At 40.5% G+C, this 22,803-nt stretch overlaps 1 protein-coding gene across 4 annotated transcripts in view; it reads left to right on the top strand.

The window, feature by feature from the left end:
• CDH7 (cadherin 7) overlaps nt 1–20,487 on the top strand; it is a 123,526-nt gene extending 103,039 nt beyond the window's left edge. For all 4 annotated transcript variants that reach the window (XM_082235197.1, XM_082235198.1, XM_082235200.1 and 1 more), the window contains exons 8-12: nt 1,043–1,179; nt 3,292–3,413; nt 4,491–4,608; nt 7,640–7,891; nt 19,056–20,487. In XM_082235197.1, the coding sequence (XP_082091323.1) occupies nt 1,043–1,179; nt 3,292–3,413; nt 4,491–4,608; nt 7,640–7,891; nt 19,056–19,549 (1,123 nt within the window). In that variant the 3' untranslated portion in view covers nt 19,550–20,487. The remainder of the gene's footprint in view (nt 1–1,042; nt 1,180–3,291; nt 3,414–4,490; nt 4,609–7,639; nt 7,892–19,055) is intronic.
• Nucleotides 20,488–22,803: the final 2,316 nt, after the last annotated feature.

The raw sequence follows: 22,803 nt of genomic DNA, 5'->3' as shown, positions 1-22,803 counted from the left end.
ACCTTCTGACTTAAAACTGCCTGTTAGCTTTCTCCTCTTAATGTCTCAGTGTTGTCCCTTTTAGAATTCAGCCAGGAGGACGATAGGGGGCAAAACAAGAATCACTTGCTCCAGCTCTGGCTCTCACTGTCTCTGGCTCCTCCAAATGTTCAGTTCTCTGACTTCTACCCTACCAGTCCCAATGGGCATCATCAGCAAGGCTAGGAAAAGAAACTTTATTTCATGGCAAGCAGGTGAATTCAGGCTGGCATATATTCACTGTCAATCAGCATTCCAGTTAAACACAATCTGGCCTTCTGGTATATTGTGTTATATTAAAGGTGTGTTTCTAATGGATCTAAAAGTACATAGCCAATTTCCAAGAGGTAATTAAGCAGTCAACAATGGGCATTTTCTCCCTTTCTCATGGCTTATTTTCCGTCTGAGCTTTTCTCCTCCTTAAAAACAGCTTGGGGGATCAGGCAAGGCGAGCTTAAGCCAAGGTTGCTCAGTGACAGGAGTCTGTGTTTGCATGATGACAATAAGGCCCCAGGAGCAAATGTAGTAATAGGTAATCCCTGACCTACTCTACAGTTTTCTTATTCACCCCATGGACTTTTCTGCCTGTGACAAAAAGTTCAATGTCTCGCAGTGGAAGCTCTGCTGGGAACCACAGGGGATTGATACAGCCAGGTGGCACAGTTCCAAAGCTATTCCACATTAGGTTGGGTTCAGAAGTAGAGTCTTCCAAAAATAAATGAGTGGTCGACCTAAGAGTAAAAGAGCAGAAATGGAAAGGAAATACCTGTGACCTCAGTTAGGAAGGTATCATGAAATGCAGGAACTGAGCCATCTTTCCTTGGCACAGTGAATTTTGCAGAATCAGATGGCTCTGTGTAACAAACTCTCTGTGTGCTGTAAGGGCTGTAAGACAGCTGACAACAAAGGAGAAAAGAATCTGGATGAAAAGCTCTTTGAGCTTAATGTGAAATAAATGAAACTTAACACGCACACACATTGCAATTATGCATACATCAAAAGTTTTCTTTCATCTTTCATCCAGGTACTCAATAGATCGAAACACAGACCTGGAGAGATATTTTAATATTGATGCCAACAGTGGGGTGATTACCACTGCGAAGCCGTTGGATAGAGAAACAAATGCTATTCATAACATCACTGTCTTGGCTATGGAGAGTCGTAAGTTCCCACTGCGAAGCCATTTTTTAAGCTTTTAAAAGTGTTGGTGAAATGAATCAAGTTGTTCACAAAGAACCTTAAGTGTTGGAAGAGATGCTTTAAGCCATAAACAGTTAACTGTAATGAGTTAAAAGTTAATGCTATTTCATGCTAATTCTCTAAGGTTTTTAGGCAGTATCATGCATCATAGAATAGGGACGCGGGTGGCGCTGTGGGTTAAAGCCTCAGCGCCTAGGGCTTGCCGATCGAAAGGTCGGCGGTTCAAATCCCCGCGGCGGGGTGCGCTCCCGCTGCTCGGTCCCAGCGCCTGCCAACCTAGCAGTTCGAAAGCACCCCCGGGTGCAAGTAGATAAATAGGTACCGCTTACCAGCGGGAAGGTAAACGGCGTTCCGTGTGCTGCGCTGGCTCGCCAGATGCAGCTTTGTCACGCTGGCCACGTGACCCGGAAGTGTCTCCGGACAGCGCTGGCCCCCGGCCTATAGATGTGAGATGGGCGCACAAACCCCAGAGTCTGTCAAGACTGGCCCGCTCGGGCAGGGGTACCTTTACCTTTACCTTTTATGCATCATAGAATCCTGATCTTAAAACTATAGTGTCTCAAAGAGAGCAGAAACAGTCTTAATGTATTTATATTTTATTGTTTAATCTTCCATGGGCATCTCCTTGGATTAAAAGAGAGAGGATAGAAATCAAAGAGTTAAATAAATATATGGGGCAGGATTCACCTAGGATTCACCCAGCAGCAGAAGCCCTGTTCAAGGATTTATGCATGCAAATTGGGGTTTTGCCCTATCTCTTTCCACTGCCCCCCTCCAAATTGTCTTGAGGGGTCTGATAAACCCCCAAAACAGTGGGGGGGGGGGGAGGAGAAGAGAGGGATTGTTCCCTCTGGCAACCTGAAGTGCACATGCAAATAGAATAAATGGAAGAATGTGGCTTTGAATTTTACCCATGGTGTTAGAATTGACAGTGTATGCAGAAGTAGTCAATAAGGTGCCCACCAGAAGCTTGGAATGCAACTTCCATCAACATGGACCAGGGGTGGGAAATATTTAACATATGGCCTAAACCGAGGGACAAATTTAGCCCATGAGGTTACTTCTCAAAAACCACTTCCACCTTACAATCTGCTGATGTCACTCTGATGGGGGATGGGTGGGTCAGGGTTCAATCCTGCATTGGCTGCTTACACCTGTTTCTAGCAGGGGACTTGGGGCACACACAGCAGAATGTAACCCCTGCTCATCAGTTCATGAGTGATGGTTAATTCCTGCTGAGTTTAGCTGTAAGTGTCTATTCCCCTGCTAGGAACAGGTGCATGGAGCCAAAGCACAGCATAAGTCTGTTTGGAAACCCATTTGCAAACAGTTCCACAATGCCTTTTTAAGCTCCACTTTTCATGGGTTTGATGAAGAGGCTGCTTGCAAAAGGGCTTTCAAACAGCCTACAGCACCCTCTGAAGTCCTGACAACCAGGGCTTCAAAGCATACTATCACCTGGCATCATAGTTAATGCCATGTGATTTACAAATGGGCTGGCTTGCATGTCTGTCAGATTTGGCCAGCAGGATTGGAGAGATAACCATCCAGCCCTTTGGCCAATAAAGTTTTCCCCAGCTGTAATCCAACAACATCTGAATGGCACCATGTTGTATACCAATTATACAATATAACAACTTGCGACTGTAGAATTACAGTTTACTTACATTTGTATAACAAGGGTTCATTGATACTGCTAGATTAAGACCCATCATTTGTCATAGATGCATCCATGGTTATACAGGGAAAATAATTACAATTCCCTAACTGCTGGCAAAAGAAAGGAAATGGAAGGAGCTGGAGAAATCATCCTTCTTTATTCCCTTCCCTGTACCTTTTTCTCATACATTCAGTGTGGGCCATTAGGAGAAATAGGACAATGTACTTGAAGAACCATCGGCCTGATCAAGCGTGGCAGCCCTTTTCTTCTTTTCAGTTTTGGTTCACTCTTAGTGACAAAAATCCCACTGACAACTTAATTTTGTGGTTCCAGAAATATGGAACATATTTCATAGTTTCAGAATTGGTTCATTATGAATAATAATAACAACTGGTTCTTGTCCTTTGCAACAGAAAACCCTTCGCAAATTGGGAGGGGATATGTGGCCATCACTATTCTTGACATCAACGACAATGCTCCTGAGTTTGCAATGGATTATGAAACTACTGTCTGTGAAACTGCAGAAGCTGGCCAGGTGTGGATTTATATTCCTAACAGCTTGATGATATTTGCTGCACAGCAGTAATTTGATTTGCATTGATGCCTCTTTTAAGATAAAATATAATCAGTTTATTGCAGTAAAAATGACATGTTGATTTGAAGCTAAAACAAACATTAACGAGATATGAAACCATCATCCATGAGCCTGTGAGAAAACTGCACAGGTAAATCTACACTGCATATGATTTTGATCATCCTCTACACTTCCTAATCCATGAAAATAGCAAATTTCCATTCTTCCAGTTAATTTCACTAAAATAGATCTTTTTTAGGGTAAAACTACACTGAGTACCAGCTAGATGCTTTTATGCTCGGATTCCAAAAATGGCCTTCTTTCTCATGTGTCCTCAAATGTTGAATAATGAATCTCTCATAATTCCTTGAATTCCTGGAACATATTAATTCTTTAAGAATTGCTACTGTGTCGCATCCTACCAACGTTCTCAATTCAGCTTGAATTTTTTAAAAAATATTATCAGCAGAGGCGTTACCCAATTAAACTGTTCCACCAACACAAGGTTTTTTAGATAAGCAATGAACTTCCCTGCCCTTTCCTTATTCAACTCCTAAATATGTTCTGGCAGTTCTCACAACCTTCTGGATTCAGATTTACATGGCATTCAGGACGTGTTTAGGGAGGATGGGGAGGTTTTATTGTGCAACTAAAACTCCTTGTGCTATCAGAACTGTTTAGTTGGATATTTCCCCAGGTTTTTTTCTGCACGGACACTGTTTAAATGACAATGGCTGCCTGTGCTCCCATGCAACATTTTCCCCAATTTAACTCTTTCAGCATCCCTTGTAATCACACACACAAAATTAACAGGGGTGCTATCAAAACAGAAACTTAAACCAAATTCTGATGAGTGCCTGAATTTTGATGAGTACCTGAATGTAACAAAAACAGACTGTGGGTCACACCACTATATAAAATTTCCTCTCCCTCTTAGAGCTCTGAGAAGTTGCCTTTTATTGAATGCAGACTAAAATATTGCCTTGTATTTAATGCAAACTAAAATCTAACCTGAAGGCAAATCACTTTTCTCTCTAGGCAATTCAAAGAATCAGTGCCATTGACAAAGATGATCCACCTAGTGGTCATCAATTTTCCTTCAGTTTGGCAGGGGAGGCTGCAAATAACCACAACTTTACATTACAAGATAATAAAGGTAAGGTACTGGCTGTGATTGTCAATGTCAACCCAAGGGCATTGTGAGCGTTGACACACCAACACTCTTATTTCTTCAGACAGGCAATACCGACTGTCATCTGGAGTAACTTCACTGTCAGGAAGAACATTAATTAAGAGCAATCAGACCCCAAAGTAATTTTTATCCATAGATTATCTGTCAGGAGAAAGAAGCTGCTGCTTAAATCATTTTAAGCCATGAGCCAAACAGATGGGCTTCAGATCCATTCTTAAACAGACTCTTTTTCACTTTTTGTTTTTATAGGTCTTTATCTAAATTAGATTATACCTCAGGGCAGCAGCTGAAAAATTTCCTGGGTCTCATGTTTGATTAATGTAACTCAGGAAATATAGAAATGAGCCCTTAAACACATGGCAAATTGGCCACCTCTTTGAGAAAACAACTTTTTCATCCATATCTTCTGCTGCTAAAAATACTTTTTGGAAACACAAGCTAAAGGCTCCATGTTTCTAGGCTGTTAGTATGATTTCGCTCTCCTACGTGGAACAACATTTTGCTAAAGGGTAGAGATCCTTGCAAAGTTGGAAAGAGCTATTCTTGCTTTATTTATTTATTGTATATTTCATTTGCCCTTAAAGGTGGATGTTGGAAAGAATTCTAGATGAAGTCCTTCAGCTCCCCATCTCAAACATGAAAAATAAATGCAGCAAATCCTCCAAAACAGAAAGCCATTACCCTTTTCTGAAGGGTAACCTTAACTGGTGTGAGGACTAGTACTGGACATTTCAAAGGAGGAAATCTGTGTCACGTATAATGGTTCAATCAATGCCACTGCAATTTACAAGTTCCCATTTACAAGTTCTTGAATCTTCTGCATTCCAAAATAAGCATGTAGAAGTTAGGAGGCTTTTCATTGTTTCGTTGCTGTTCGTTGATGACTAGTTTTATTTTTGGAAAATGCTCCCCTCTGCTTCAAGTTTTACAGTTTGTATTAAAAAATACAAATATGCCAATTATGATTTCTCACCGTATTCACAAGTGATGTTTAAGCTTGCACCTCCTCCAGAGAGAAAAGCATATATTGGTTCTGAAATATTAGAACTGGCAGGAGATTTTTAAAGTCAGTTGTCACCTTTTTGTATATTTTTAGTATATACACTGAAATCTTTGTTATTCATTTATTCAAAGATCTTAGGTGTGATCCATTAGCAAAAAGTAAATTATTTGTTGAATCTGTTCATCCGTGAACATCTGAAAAACAATTGGAAATCAGTTGTGACAGCAATTTGTGTTGATTCACATGGTACCTCTGAGAGGAATTTCAAGAGCTGCTAATTTTATTAGGTCTCAAGTGCACATCCTTTTAATATACATAGCAAGAGGCAAATATACATGAATTATCTTCAGAATGTGTCATTTATAATGCATTTTTGCTGACTTTACTCCTTGAAAGATGTTAACAGTGATACATTCATTGAGGATGTTCTCTTGACTACATAGATTTGCCCCCTAAGTTTCAGTCTGGACTTCCTTAGTTCCAAGGTTATGTTTTTTTAACAAAGCCATCTGAATTATTATAATAAACAGCCCCATTTTAAGAAACAATCCAATGTTTTAAACCATGAGCCACCAAAGAAAAATACTGTTCTCACCTTCTCCAGCTGATGTGTTGTACACTCAGCTATGTTAGTGTCCTCATGTATGACGCTGTTGATATAATTATGGATAATAGCAAGAAGCCTACAGAAAGGGCTATAACTCAGTATTAGAGCACATACTTCACATCAATCAATTTGGCCTTTCCAGGTCAGTGTAGACAAGATTGAGGTAGACCATCTTATAGACCATTCTGTTTTCTTAAGAGCCTTATCTTTCCCTAATTGGTTAGAACAAATAGAAAAGATCTGCTTCACAAAGTTGTGCGTTAAGGGGGGGGTGTTTTTCTTTAAGTGCCAACAGATAAGAAACTCAGGACCAAACAAAGTTCATTAGAACTTAGCCATTACTTGCAAGCATAAGTGAGCTGTCATTTGCAGACACACTTAAGTGCCAGTGCAGATCATATCTCTCTCTCTCTCTCTCTCTCTCTCTCTCTCTCTCTCTCTGTGTGTGTATACAATATTTATTTTGTGCCCATGGGTACACAGTTGTATACATATTCTTCCTTGTGTACTTTACTTTGTGCCATTCATACGCATTAGATTTCCATCCAATTTAAACCATGAAGTACTGTACTTTTTAGAGAAACAATTAATTTAAAGCACCTTTAAGAGACCTTTACACTCCTTGACATTGGAATCCTGATATCGTTTTCTGAGAATTTGCACATTTTTGTTTAGATTAGCAGTGGCATTATTCAAATTCTTAACTGAATGACAAATCCTTTTCTCAGGGTTTGATGAACACATCCCTTCCTACACACACACACACACACCAAAACACTCTACAAAGATAGAGTGGCTAGAGATACTCATGGAAGGCCAAGTCATGTAGTCCTCTTTTTCAAAAAAATAAAAATAAATGGAAAAAAGTGAGTGAAATTTAACATATGAAATGAAGCATTCATGATAAATTTTCCTTTATGGGCCTAGTGGATCAGAACATGTCTCCCTGCTGTTCTCCACATGCACATGGATCCTAGACCATGATAAGCCGATGATGGTAGACATGAGAACATGAATTTTTACCCTTTCTGTTGTCTTTTCTTGAACCCCCCTATTAAGATTGCACCTTGCATTTACAAGGCCTGTCATCAGGCAATGTGGAAGACTTGCCGCAGCTTGACTAGGGAATTAGGCAAGGAGACATGGAACGGCATTAAACAAGGGATACCTATGAAGGGATACATATGAAGGACCCAAGGTGGGCTAAACTTCAGCCCTTCCCAGGGCCTGTTCTTTGCAGTCTCAGGTTGTAAAGACTGCAAGCTTGTTGATATTGGTAAGGGTAAAACAAAGGGCATAATAAATTGATATATATTTTAAAAAGGCACAGAATATTTCTTGAAGAAATCCTGTCAGTTTCACTCTTTGTCTTTGCCTTGGTCCAGATAACACGGCATCTATTCTAACCAGAAGAAATGGATTTCGGAGGCAGGAGCAGTCAGTTTACTATTTGCCAGTATTTATTGTGGACAGTGGCTCTCCTTCATTGAGCAGCACCAATACACTCACTATCCGGGTGTGCGACTGTGACGCAGATGGCATTGCCCAAACATGCAACGCGGAGGCCTACATCTTGCCAGCAGGACTTAGCACCGGGGCACTCATAGCAATACTGGCTTGTGTTCTGACATTGCTAGGTATGTCTTTGGGGTTTGTTCCTTGGAGAGGGACAGTTTTCCTTCAGAACAAATGCAGTTCCTTTACTTATATGTGTTTGCAATTGCTTGGGTGGGGATCAAATAAAATGTGTTTATTTATTATGATATTTGTATACTGCCTGTAATGTGGCCATCTCGAGGTTGTGTACAATAGATCATGAAATATAATACAAAAAACAAAATGTAAATAAACTCACTAAATACAAGAAGTAACAATCAAGAGTTAGAAAGGGAAAAGGAAATCTTAAAGGTTCTACAGTGGGAGGCAGCGGATCAGGCCGATTCCCATCTAGTCCAGCATCCTGTTCTCACTGTTCAACCAGATACAGTCGTACCTTGGTTGTCAAACTTAATCCATTCCGGCAGTCTGTTCAACAACCAAGGTGTGGCTTCTGATTGGCTGCAGGAGCTTCCTGCACTCAACTGGAAGATGTGGAAGCCGTGCTGGACGTTTGGCTTCTGAAAAACATTCACAAACCGGAACACTCACTTCTGAGTTTGCAGCATTTGGGAGTCAAAATATCTGAGTACCAAGGCGTTCAACAGCCAAGGTATGACTGTCCCTTTGGGAAACTTGCAGGCAGGACCTGAGTGCAAGAGGACTTTCCCCTCCTGCAGTTTCCAGCAAGTGATATTCAGATACATAGCCATCATGACATCAGTAGCTAGCATGAAGAGAAATGTTTTCAGAATGTGTTGAAATTTCGCTAATATTGACATGTGACTTATTTCTGGGGGGAAACCCTTCTAGAGAGTGAGTGCCACCACAGATAAGGCATTTGGCCTTCTCATATCTAGGTACTGACTAACCAAGACTTGCTTAATTTCAGTAGATGAAACTGCATCACACATCTTAAATTCTCTAAAATAATTAGTTTCTGTCATGTCAGCCACACTTAAGACACATTTGTTTCGTCCAGCACAAGATGTAAAGCATAAGAACTGCAGCCTTAGAGCCTAACCCTCAACCTTAGGCTTATATATACCAAACCTTATACAGTGGTACCTCTAGTTATGAACTTAATTCATTCCGGAAGTCCGTTCTTAACCTGAAACTGTTCTTAACTAGAGATGTGCTTTTGCTGATGGGGCCTCTTGCTGCTGCTGCGCTGCCAGCACACAATTTCTGTTCTCATCCTGGGGCAAAGTTCTCAACTTGAGGTAACTCTTCCAGGTTAGCAGAGTTTTTTAACCTGAGGCATTTGTAACTCAAGGTACCACTGTATATAGATTTGGTAACACTGAAAGTAATGTTACTTCTACCTTTCCAGAAGGTGTTCAGGCTCTTGATTACGCATTTGCAGCCTGGAATCTGTGATGGCTACAGACTCACACCTGGTTATCCGGAATAAGCTCAGAGGCACAGATACATTTATACAATCTGTGTTCCATTCTCACAATCACCTCAGATTATAAGCACCAATTCACAAATAAAAAATGGGACTGGAGACTGGGGGAGAAAGCACCTTTTCTAAAGTCTAAATCTATAAAAAGCTCTGAACTGTGATAGCATTTTTTAAATCATTGCTTGGCACCTTTACTTGAGTGCATATGGCAGTTAGGACTTGGCACAGTCCTGGCACCTTCTAGGCAAATAATGATCATGCAAGAATTGCCAGAACTTCACATTTCTCTGAAGCAGATTTTTCATCATTATTACCATGTGTATAGATCATTGTCTGTAGTAGACACATACTGGTTCACACCATGTGTATGTGTCCAAAACCCCTTAATAAATATAGCTGGCAAATGTTAGATTATTGAGTATATAACTGAAGCATCAACATGTATTTCCATTTGCCCCCAAATATTACACAAGCACACTAAAAAAAATGCCTATGCTTTCATGTGAATGAGCAATGTATGGTTGCCTGCTGCTGAAATCACAGGTACTTCACTTTTTCCTGACTACTTTGTCTGGCTTGTACAAACTGGGCTCATGGTTTGTTTTGGGAAAACAAGCCACAAACATTAAGCAGTTTTTGGCTTCTCGTGGTTTGTGTGGAGAGAAACCCTGGTTTTGGACAACTCAACATGCCAGAACATGGCTTGTTTCCTGGCAGCAGTGGAAGAGCAAACCACCGACAATTACCAGCATGCTTTTCATTCATATTAAACCATAGTTTAAGTATGGTTCAATGGGATGTGCAAACCAGGCCCCTTTATAAGTGGGCTACATTTGCCAGCAACCTTTTAAAAAGGCTAGAATTGTTCCTGTTTTTGCAAAGGAGATGATTTATATTCTCTCTCAAGTAGGTGCATTTATTTTAACTTTTAAAGTTCAGATTTACATAGCCCAAGTCAAGTTATGATAAGGAGTGTAACAAACAGTGCTGGGAGCAGTGAGGTCTCTTTAATCAGGCACAACTTACACATGGGAAATGCAGGCAGAAAACTGGATTAGTGAACAATAATGGACATAGTCTAGTAGTCATAGGCTTATAATGCCCAAGCCTTGACATGTCTGCCCAAAAGTAAGATTTATTGAGTTAAATGTAGCTTACCCCAGGTAAGTGAGTACAGTGGACGCTCGGGTTGCGAACGTGATCCATGCGGGAAGCACGTTTGCAACCTACAGCACTGCATCTGCGCACGCACGGGTTGCAATTCGGTGCTTCTGCGCATGCACAAGCCCCCAAACCTGGAAATAACCTGTTCCGGTACTTCTGGGTTCGGTGTGATGCGCAACCCGAAATCGCGCAACCAGAAGCATCCATAACCCGAGATATGACTGTATACAGCTGAACATAAACTTATTACCGCTTGTGTATGTGTCCAAAGCCCCTTAATAAATATTGATTAGATTATTGGTTAGATTATTGAGTATATAACTGAAGCATCAAAATGTATTTCCATTTGCCCAAAAATATTAATGAATATGAAAATACCATAGAGCATATGAAACAGATACAATATAATTCCATTAGTAAGAATTTAGACATACACGTGTTTCTTTCATGTAACATTGTTTTTTCAAACAGCATAATATTTCAGGTGAGTAGGTAAAACTGAAAATGAATTCAGTAGCGAACATTGTAATTTTGACATGTCTTGATATTTAATTGGATTTCTGTTCATTTATGTTTCTTAAAACTTGACCATCTATTGAGAAATGTCTATGTGACAGAATTTGAACCTAGTAGGGAACCAAGTGCAGTAACTGCTAGTGCAAAATACCGATCCATCCATCACTTTGCATTTGGCTGGGCTTGTCAGAATTGATACATTCTTCATCTATGGATTCTGGTTTCCAACCTAGGCCTCCTGTGGTTCAGGTGTCTTAGGAACAGACAGGTAGAGTTTTCCAGCAAAAGTATGAGATTCAAAGACGACAGTGTTTTATTCAGGAAGTGACATTGCCCATGACAAGAAATGACATATGTGAAAACTAAGCTCTCCAGACAACCTTTCAGACTGTTAAAACTGCAAAAACAGTTTCCATAGTTTACATGCAATGCTCTCCATATTCCAAGTGTCACAGAAAAGAGCATTTCAAGCCAAATTGAACTTTGCTCAAAATTACTGGGAGTTTTAAATCAACTCGGCAGGAATACAAATTGTTAGATGAAGAACAAACTTTATGCCACAAATATTTCTGAATTATTCTCTACCTTAGCTGTTGCCTGATTTAGAGCGGTGTTCAGAAAGACATCTTGGAGTCCAATCCCATTCATGTTTACTTGGAAGTATGAGTTGAACTTAATTTAACAATCACAGAAGTATCAATTGCAGTATCTGTTTAAGTAAATTATAGCTGTGGGTTGCCTAATTTGACCAGACTGGCTGGAGGTTCTTAACCCTTTCCCCCCTGTACTGATATACCATGGGGTTTCTTCTCTCTGCGCTCCTCCCAGCAGTCATTCCTCCTATGGTCACTGCTATGGATACATGACCTTAATATTTTATAAAATGTTAAGGAACTTAATATTTTAAACAATCATCCTAATCCCAGAAATTTACTAAGGATAATATCCAACTAAGTCTAACTTAGGTCTGACATACTGAAATAATGGGCTTTATTGATTTAAATGGATCTGTTCTGAGTATGATTTATCTACTTGTTTCATCTCTCCCCCCCCCCATTTTTTGTAAAAAGAGGAAAGCCAATAGAAAAGAAAGGAAATGAAAGGAAAGCTAAAAATATGTCACAGGCCAAAATTGCCTGATTCTTCCCTTTCAACAGAGAGGAAGTATTTCACAATGCACCTCTCCATTACTCTTTTAAAAATCTAGATGTATACCCCATAACTCATAATGGGCAACCTTTGCTTGTTAAATACTGTTCAACCTCTACTCCTTATTTGTAAAACAATAAATAAAAGGGAGCTGCTGTCCACATTACGCAGTATGAGGTGAGAGACTGAAGTGGTAAAATTCCAGCCTGCACCTTTACAGGCTAAGGATAGTGTGTCACACTTTGAATTTTTCCCCATGTTAAAAAAATATCCCTGCAAGTAGCAAACATGCACAGGAGTGCTTTAGTGTATTCCTGTCCCTAATGGGACCACACTACTACATTTGGGGAGCTTTTTATATGGGAAAATGCTTTTTTTAAATTAAAAAAATACATAGACTGAATTGATACTGTCCATATTTCTCCTCCCTAAGTCCCTTACTTCATTTTTTTCATTTAGACAGGCATCACCTCTCAGATCCAAATAGCCCTGTTGTTATTGGAAGCCTTTAAGGCAATCCGTACATATGAAGCATATTGTATTCTAACTCTTGTCAGCTGTGATGTTGTTTTTTAAAAAAATGGGGGGGGAGTAAAGATCGAAAAAATACATGATTGTAGCTTATAAAAAGCACAAGAAAATTATCTTGCTGGGTGTCATTATTTTTATACTGTACATAATTCCTTAAAGAAATAAGTGAGGAAAATCTTCAATGCCTCTGAGAATTATATGGCAATTGCGGTGTAATTTCCCCCCAGTTAACATCACAGACACACAATAGTAATTGCTTTTATAATAACTGTTTAACATAATCGTAACGATCATTTTGTGCCCCCTCAGACATGTACAACTGTTTCTCAAACTCAAAAGGTTTTGCCTGTGCTTCAGTTAGGCACGGGAATGTTATTGATAAGCCAAAACCTTTTTCCTCATCCGATGTATCAGTGGCACATAGGAGCACTGGTGTGCACAGGGGAAGTCCCCTTTATGGCCCACAAGAAAGTGTCCTAATAGCCATTTTTATTTCCCCGTAACATTTCCCCCCACATAAAATCATTTATATACTGCCTTTCAGCCTCCAAAAGGCCCCAAGACAATTGGCAATGTTAAAATAGCATTTAGGCGGGGAAGCCAAGAATGCATTAAAAAAATCCATAGACAAATGATAATTCAAACCATTCAAAGCTGTGCAGAATGAAGAGGCTTAACTACCTAGACGTGGTCAGTCAAGAGGCCTCCCAAGTTGCATGCAAATAATGAGCATGTTTGTGTGGAAAAAGGTGGTCCTTCAAAGGTGGCATTGCCCTAATATAAATAAAGAAACAAAAATAAACATGAATCCACTACTTTTTGGTGGAAACAGCACAGTCATCTGGAATGTGTTGGAGGATCACACAGAGAGTGCAGCATTTCTGGTAATGGCACTTTAAGAGTCTTAATTTCCTTCCTCTTGAACCTTGCCAAACTCAAACATGAACTTTAGAAACCGTGTATGTTCAGCCTGGCTTTTGGTGCCAGGGGTGGGTGCACTAGCCTCCCTACTGGCATCATTTCAACCAAACTCATAACATTCATTTTGGCTGGAGTGTACTCTTACTTTGTACCCATTCCATAGATTGTATGGGTTGTTCCAGGGCAGAGATGGCAGCCACGTTCTTTCTAGCCAAGCTAATAAGATTGCTATGCTCAGTCTCAAGGGAGATGCAAGCTCTACTGGCTCCATAATTATCCCCAGTCTGGATTGAAACAAGCTGGAGAATAATAGTCAACTTCACCTATGCAAACTTTCCTGGGAGTAGGGATGGGGAAGAAATTTGATTCAGTTAGTGTTTAAAGGCAAACTATCTAATTTGCACCTTCCAGGGGTCAGCAAACTTTTTCAGCAGGTCCACTGTCCCTCAGACCTTGTGGGGGGCCGGACTATATTTTTTTGGGGGGAAATGAACGAATTCCTGTGCCCCACAAATAACCAGAGATGTATTTTAAATAAAAGCACACATTCCACTCCTGTAAAAACACGCTGATTCCCGGACCATCCATGGCTGGATTTAGAAGGCAATTGGGCAGGATCTGGCCCCTGGGCCTTAGTTTGCCTACCCATGCACTATGTGTACAAAATGCTTATGCTAAAATGTGCACAAAATGCATCTATTGGGGAAAATTGCATACAAAAATGTGTATGTTAGGAGACACTAAAATGCTGATGAATTTTCATAAGGACTTTCTTTTTAAAAAAAATGTAAACTGTTGTGGAAAGATGGATAATTGAACTTAAGAGTGAATAAATGGGGAACTGAAATTGATTGAAATGTGGAGAACTGTACTTAAGAGTGGGAAAACAACAAACTTAGAGCAACTGAAATTATCAGATTCACCCATTCCTACCTGAGAATAAGCCCTATATGATGCAATGGGACTTCTGATTAAACACAAAATCATAGAATGGTAGAGTACAATGCAGGAATATTTGCCCAATGTGGGGCTCAAACCCCATGACCCTGAGATTGAGAGTCTCATGCTCCATCAACTGAGCTACTCTAAACATGCATAGGAATTCTCTCTCAGTTCCAGAGAGGAAGAAGAAGAAGAAGAGTTTGGATTTGATATCCCGCCTTTCACTCCCCTTCAGGAGTCTCAAAGCGGCTAACATTCTCCTTTCCCTTCCTCCCCCACAACAAACACTCTGTGAGGTGAGTGGGGCTGAGAGACTTCACAGAAGTGTGACTGGCCCAAGGTCACCCAGCAGCTGCATGTGGAGGAGCTGAGACGCGAACCCGGTTTCCCAGATTACGTGACTACCGCTCCTAACCACTACACCACACTGGCACCAAGTAAATGACTTAAGGACCCAATCTGGGGAATGAAGAGGGAGTTTATTTTCTGCTGAGGATAATTTGGGGAATAATCTCACCATTGTTGGGGCCCAATACATGGTGAGGGGACAGCACTCAATGCTGATCCATAGGGGGGGGCAGAACCCCTGCCAAAGGTAAGTAGACAATAAACATCTCTACCCTTTGATTGGAAGGGATGCGGGTGGCGCTGTGGGAAAACCTCAGCGCCTAGGGCTTGCCGATCGCATGGTCGGCGGTTCGAATCCCCGTGGCGGGGTGAGCTCCCGTCTTTCAGTCCCAGCTCCTGCCCACCTAGCAGTTCGAAAGCACCCCTAAGTGCAAGTAGATAAATAGGTACTGCTTTATAGCGGGAAGGTAAACGGCGTTTCTGTGTGCTGCGCTGGTGCTGGCTTGCCAGAGCAGCTTCGTCACGCTGGCCACGTGACCCGGAAGTGTCTCCAGATAGCGCTGGCCCCCGGCCTCTTAAGTGAGATGGGTGCACAACCCTACAGTCGGACACGACTGGCCCGTATGGGCAGGGGTACCTTTACCTTTACCCTTTGATTGGGCTCCTGCAGTGCTCCCCCATGCAAACCAATGGAGTGTCTTCTGATTTATTCACTTGCTATAGAGAAGGAAACCTTGCAAGAATATAGGTATTTTTTTGGATTTCCTCTGTGGTTGGTTCAGAAAAATTAACTTAGGTCTTCTGGTTTTCTGATTTGCAGGGGGGGTGTCATAAAATTTTGGGGTTAATCCAATGCAGGTTTAGGATTGCTCAGTCATCTATTTTAAAATATGTGGCTTAGTGGGGATGTGCTGTATGCTTGTAGCAATGGTAGATTTTCAGTTTTGAAGCCTGGAGGTTGTGGTTATAAGTAAGACTAACGAAAAATCCTGAAAATTAGCCTTTCTGGCCATTCAACTAGACACTGATTATTGCCATGTTGGGATTCCCCTCCCTTTCTCCTTCAGTATCTCTTCTAAAGCAGTTCCCATTGAAATCCAACTGTTCTTGCACTGGAATTCAGCACTAACTGGTTTTGCAGGCAGCGAGTGCCATGACTCTTGCAAAGTCGCTAAAGTGGGATTTATTCATGCAGAGGTTAAAAATTATTGTTCAGGAGCAGTTGGAGTGATTAGAAATTAATATTCTCTTAAAGCCATTTAAATGCTAAAATGTTTAACCTTTCAAAGGACTTCATATTTTTCTTGGCTTCAAGCAATCGTGGGCTGTGTGAGGCATAACCACATAAAACATTCATTTTATCGTGATTTTTATTGTACCTCTAGGCTGGCAGATCTACTAAGTTTCATATATTTTGCACTTATTAGCAGGTATTTAACTCCCCAGATGAAGTCTGCTGAACATGTCATAGTGTGAAAACACATTTTCACTGGAGCAAAGAAAAGATTAACTGCTCAATACATGGCTGTAGTACCATCCTAGTGTGGTCAAAAGTAATTCTTTTAAAAGAGAAAAGAGACGAGCTTCATCAGTGGGCTCTTCATTTGAATCTTATTACTATCCTCAATATTTTATTTCATAAAATTGTAGGGCTAAGTCCTGAAATCTTTCCAGTTTAATGACTTTATAGTTCTTACCTTGCGTTTGTGCTCATTATCAGCCTATGAAATTGGCCACAATAAGATTGCCACTTGCCCAAGGCGACTGATTTTCACAGCTTTGAAAACCAGCCTTCTAGATTCACAGTGTGTTCTGCTACAGACTTTTCCACACCACAGAACAAGTCTTCCAAAACCCACTTTCAATATTATCCCCACATCTTATTTCTTCAGCTCATTTATATGCAACCTTTAATTACAAACAGTATAATGACAATTAGGTAAAGGTAAAGGTACCCCTGCCCGAACGGGCCAGTCTTGACAGACTCTGGGGTTTGTGCGCCCATCTCACATCTATTGGCCGGGGGCCAGCGCTGTCCGGGGACACTTCCGGGTCACGTGGCCAGCGTGACATCGCTGCTCTGGCGAGCCAGAGCCGCACACGGAACGCCGTTTACCTTCCCGCTGGTAAGCGGTACCTATTTATCTACTTGCCCCCGGGGGTGCTTTCGAACTGCTAGGTGGGCAGGCGCTGGGACCGAGCAGCGGGAGCGCACCCCGCCGCGGGGATTCGAACCGCCGACCTTTCGATCGGCAAGCCCTAGGCGCTGAGGCTTTAGCCCACAGCGCCACCCGCGTCCCTATAATGACAATTAGCCATGCAATAAAAGAATAAAATAAAATGTACAGTGGTGGCATCCAAGAAATGTTTTAAAACTCATTGCCTGGGAACACCTGAGCAAATAGGTAGGTTTTCAGCAGTAGACAAAACAGCAAATAATTGGTGCCTGATGCTGGTTAGCTAGTCACAGTCTTAAAGAGGAGGACTGCAGCATGTTAGTTGCAGGTCCCACTTGTTAATGTGCCTACATAGTACATTTGCCTATACTCAGAGCAGAAATTTAGCCATCTAAGAAGAGAAACATGGAAGAGGCACCCTACTCAACCTCATTGTATACCACTATTAAAGGTAGTATACATTTGAAAATTAGAATACGTCAAAATGTTTTCATTTATGTGGTATTGTGCTAATGTAGCCGCTGAGTTAAATTGCATACTTAAAACATCATTTTAGGGGAGAGGTATTTTCTGCAAGTTGTAGTTCTGCAGCTATTGTTGTTGCAAACACCCAATAAGCCATCACAATTTATGAGAAAACAGTTAATCTATCTCTACTGTGATGCACGTTGGACCCTCCAGCTCTGTTTAAGGACTTACGGAACTTGAACTGTAGGTTCCTTCCAGTAGGTTATATTGCTTACTGAAGGCATATAAAACAATTTATGTCCTTTGTTTTTAAAATAAAACAACAAATAGATGAGCTACCCTTAAAACAATGTGCATGTGTGATCTGGAACTGAAATGATGTCTTTGCTTGATTTATGAACAACATTGGTTGCAAATGATGGTAAATGTATGGTACAGCTTAGTATGATTATCTATCTATCATCTATCTATCTATCTATCTATCATCTATCATCTATCTGGATTATTATGTCTTATACAAGTCATGCTAAGTGCAGGCCTATGAACTTCCATGAACTTCCATTGGTTTAAATGGGCCTACTCTGCATGTGGCTGACTCTGGAGATCACCCATCATCATTAGAGTATGGTCACATCTTACGTTTATTTAACTTACACAATTTCAACCATACGCAGTTGCAGGCTGCGGGTTGAAATGCTACAAGTTAAATGCAAGCAAGGATGAAAGCTTAAAAAGTGTTTTTTCTCCTGCCAGATTTTCCTGGCACAAAAAGAACTTTTAAGCTCTCTCCTTTGCTTGGGAAGCAATGCCCGCTCCACACTCTGACTCTCAAGACTTAAATGTTGAATAGTCTTTGACTGTTTCCACAAATGTTCATCTTGGCACTAAAGCCAACAAGAAATCCTCTTAAGCATCAGAAATAGCAAAATTATTACATCTTCATATCATAGGGCTGATCTAATAAATGCCAGCAGCCTTTGCAGTTCTCATCAGAAATAATTCACAGGTACACGGTGCAGTACTCTGCATTAAAGGAAAGTGTTATCTATTAGAGAGATGCTTTTAATGCACAAACGGAGACTTATGTTAGACATTATTTAACAACCCTGAATTTCCCAATCAAGGATCGAATACATCAGGCAGCCTGTCGTCATATACTTCAATAATGGAGTCACTTCCCAAAGTCTGACAGTTAAATTACACATGGTATGTTTATGAATGTGCTTTTATCACCTGAGCAATTAAGAGTTCAGAAGAAGGTCTCTTTTTATTGCATGGCTGTGAGGTTGTAATATTCAGCCCGAGTTGGCTCTGGAAATTTATGTTTTGGCAGCCAGTGTAGTATACAGAATTACATATGAAGATGTTAAATCAGGATGAGGGTGGCAATAAATTGTTTAATGTCTGAAAGCCCTTGGTCTAAAAGCCATTTTAGAACTTGTTAGCAAATTTGACCACCATAGTGTGTGAGCGGTTCTCTTATGCATAATTTAGAAATAGCTCTGCTGGTAAGTAAAACCTTAATGAATGGATAAAGTTCCGTATATGCCTTCGCTAAATGTTTCACCTCTTGCATTGCAGTGCTTGTCCTACTCATTGTTACAATGAGACGACGGAAAAAGGAGCCCCTTGTTTTTGATGAAGAGAGGGATATCAGGGAAAACATAGTCAGATATGATGATGAGGGCGGTGGAGAGGAAGACACCGAGGCCTTTGATATGGCAGCCTTGAGGAACCTCAACATCATCCGAGACACCAAAACGAGGAGGGATGTAACGCCAGAGATCCAGTTCTTGAGTAGACCATCCTTTAAAAGCATCCCGGATAACGTCATTTTTCGGGAATTTATTTGGGAAAGACTAAAAGAGGCTGATGTGGATCCTTGTGCTCCACCGTATGATTCCCTGCAGACATACGCATTTGAGGGAAATGGTTCGGTGGCTGAGTCACTCAGCTCTTTAGATTCTATCAGTTCAAACTCAGATCAGAATTACGATTACCTCAGTGACTGGGGGCCTCGTTTTAAACGGCTTGCAGACATGTATGGAACTGGACCAGAAAATTTGTATTCATAGCCTTTGAACCTTTCTATGACGATGCACTAAAGAAAAAGAAAATAAAAACTCAATATCTGGGACTAACGGAAATCTGTAAATATTTCTCCATTTTTAACCTTTTGGGTTTCTTTTTGCCTTGGTGAAGCATATCTTCATTAGAACTTTGTCCTAGGGACTGCACTGAACACACACAGATTCTGAGCATCCAATGGCATTTTTTTTGATAACATTAAGATGCTCGGGCATGTGCAAATAGATAGCAACCCTCGTATACCTGCAGAGGCAACCAACCTCTAAGAGTAAGTAACGCACTGTGACCTCAATGAGCCAATGATATCCTGTAGATGCCTTCGCAGTACTGCTGGGTCTAGACTGCAGAGTCTTTGCTTAGTGGAGAGAAGGGGGAAATCATTTACTACGTACAATGTTAATACAATATATTGTCTACTACTGATGCAAAGTTCTTTTATTTACAGTGTTGCATGCAGTTTGCTGGCTCAGAAACAAATCCAACTATGACTTTTTAAAATGTTGGTCTTAAAAGCTATTTAGTCCAAAAGCCTCTGTAAATATCTGGGTGACTCTAAAAATAGATTGCAATTCCTGTTATGAAAATCTGCAACATGTGCCATTGCCTTATCAAAATTGTTTCCAGGATATGTCAAATCAGAGATCCGGAAAGTGATTATCACAGTTTTGTGATGCCTATGTAGGTATGGGGGGAATTGCTGTCTATTTACAGGTTTTTTTTATTATCCTTACCTCTTCTGATTAGTACAGGAGAATTTATCCTTTCTTCATTTTTTATTTGTTTTTAAATAAAACATTGATGTGTAAAGTTATGTTTATTTTGGAGCTCCAGTCTCCGTCATATTCAGGTTTATTATACTGCATCATGGTATTAGGTGCTTGAGAACATGCTGTTTTTTCCTCCAGTCTCAGCTACATGAAGGAAATGAAGCATGGAAATAGAGAAATTACAGTGAAGCAATTGAGTCCCTCGTTCATCTCTCTGAGAGGAACACTGCTACAAGGACACACCACTGTCATTGTTCTTCTGAGCCATTACAATGTCTAAGATATTTGAATAAAATGTTTGTACTTTGCATTTTCAAAAGGAGACTACAGAGGCAGTCGGGAGCGTCTCTAATGCAAGTTGTAGCTTTCAAGGTCATCCATTCTATGAGCTCCAGCGATTTAAACAAGCCTGCACCTTCCATCAAGTTTGCTACCTCTTTTGCTGCTGTGGAATCACAGCAAAAGACTCGGCAGCAAAAGACTCTTTTACATTTCTTTCATATGTTAAGCAGTGTGATACGATTAGCACCAGAATCCATCTTCAGATCCTGACGCACATAAGTATTTCCCCCCCAGGGAGTTAACTTCATAACACATCATCTCTATGCTGGTTCAGGTGTGCCAAACTCGAAGGATGATTGCAGTCGGTTAAAATAATGTTGGATTTTTTGAACTAGAATTTATTAGAATATGACAAGTTTTTATGATTCAGGCAATATTTATATTTTAGCTGTCCTGATTTATTACTAGCAAATAGGACATGGATTCAAGTAGAATAGTGCTTTATTTTAATAGTCTTTTCCTATTTTCGTCTTTCTCACACGTACCCCTTTGTTTTTCTGAAGATTGCTTTTGAGTTCCTGAATAAGGCTCAATCCTGAAAACATTAACCCCTCCATTCTTGGTTTTCAAGACTTGGTCCAAAACTGAATAGTGCTGGAACTTAAGGGTTTGCAGGACTAGGACTAGCCATGTGCTGAAACCTGTCCTCCATTGCTCAAGTGATTTAGCTCCCTGTGAGAAAGGTTCTGTTTTTTTCTGCCTCATTCTCATTGTGCTTGCAAAATGCTTCAGAATTTTTTTCAGAATTTTGGTGGGTGTGAGACAGAGCTTACTTTATTGTGAGGTGGCCAGGTGGTGTGTGTGTGTGTTTTCTTCTTTTAATTTCCAGTAAACATTTCTCCTCACTACTCTGCCGCCTCCCTGGCTACCTCCACTTCCTGACTTGAAAAAGTCCTGTGGAAGAAGTTTGTGTCGCAATGTCTTCCCTTGCGCCCTTAGAGCCAGGGAAGCTAGCTACAAAATGGCTAATTTTGTTTCTAAGGGTATCTTTCCTTTTACCAAACACATCACAGCAAAACCACTGTCAGGTGGGCTCCATCATCCTGTGCTTACAGGAAAGCCAAGCTGAGGGGTTTTCAGGGAAGGCTGCAGAATGCACACCATTGAAGAGGTGATTTATAGAATGAATGAAAGAACACACAAATACCTCTTGGTCACTTTGAAAATAAGGTAAGCACACCGCCCACATGAATTTCACATATTTTTCTCTCTTCTTTGATAAATTTTGATTCCATGTCTTTTTGCATTAATTGATGGAGTTGGGGGAGGGGGACAGAAGAAATTATTGGTGGTACTCACTAAGCCTGATTTGGTGGGAAATAGGGGCAGGGTTCTCAGAATCTGTTACCGTGAGCCTCCCTGAGTCAGGATGCGAATGGTTTTTGATCATTCCCAAACTTTGCAACTTACACAAAGCAAATTCTCTGCATGAGCTGCCTCTTGTCCTAGGCAGAAAAAGATCTGTAAAAAGCTACACCAGGAAAAGGGTCATAGCTCCTCCTAATGTGCTTTGAAGCATTACAGATGAATGGATGTCCTTTAAAATGTAAGCAGCTTCTCACATCTGAAAGCCATCGGCCCCCAACACAGTCTTCCAGTTACTTAGCTGGAGTGCTTTACAAGTTCACACTCTGCCAACTGAACACATTACATAGCTGTTGGGGTGAAGTTTGTGCCTTCCCTAGCAACTACTAGCACCACCATAGGGAGGCCCACCTGACATTCTGAGAACCTATCCTATAGAAGGTAGTGCTCAATCTGAATTTGTTCCTTTTGAAAAAGAACTCTTGTAGGAAGGAAAAACTAACAAAATGGATGGTGGAATTTCCTTAAGGCTCTGTAATTCTTGCAGCTCAGCATTGTCAATGAACTACATGAAAGTGGCCTTCAGCTTCATCAAAAGAATAAAATTTGTTCATGCACAACACAATTCTTTACCTTGGGTAACTTTTTTGTAGACAATCATTGTTTCATGATTCAGTAGACTTTGCTTCTAATTATATATATATATATATATATATATATATATATGTACTGATTTTGTAATGGAACTCAAAAATATTGTCCTTGACTTTTAGTCACATATGTAAGATTTCCAATAAAAAAGTTTTAAACAATGTCAAGCGTATGAA

The sequence above is a fragment of the Podarcis vaucheri genome, assembly GCF_965113315.1.
Source record: "Podarcis vaucheri genome assembly, chromosome: 8".
Classification (NCBI taxonomy): Eukaryota; Metazoa; Chordata; class Lepidosauria; order Squamata; family Lacertidae; genus Podarcis; species Podarcis vaucheri.
This window is presented reverse-complemented; position numbering and strand designations above follow the sequence as displayed.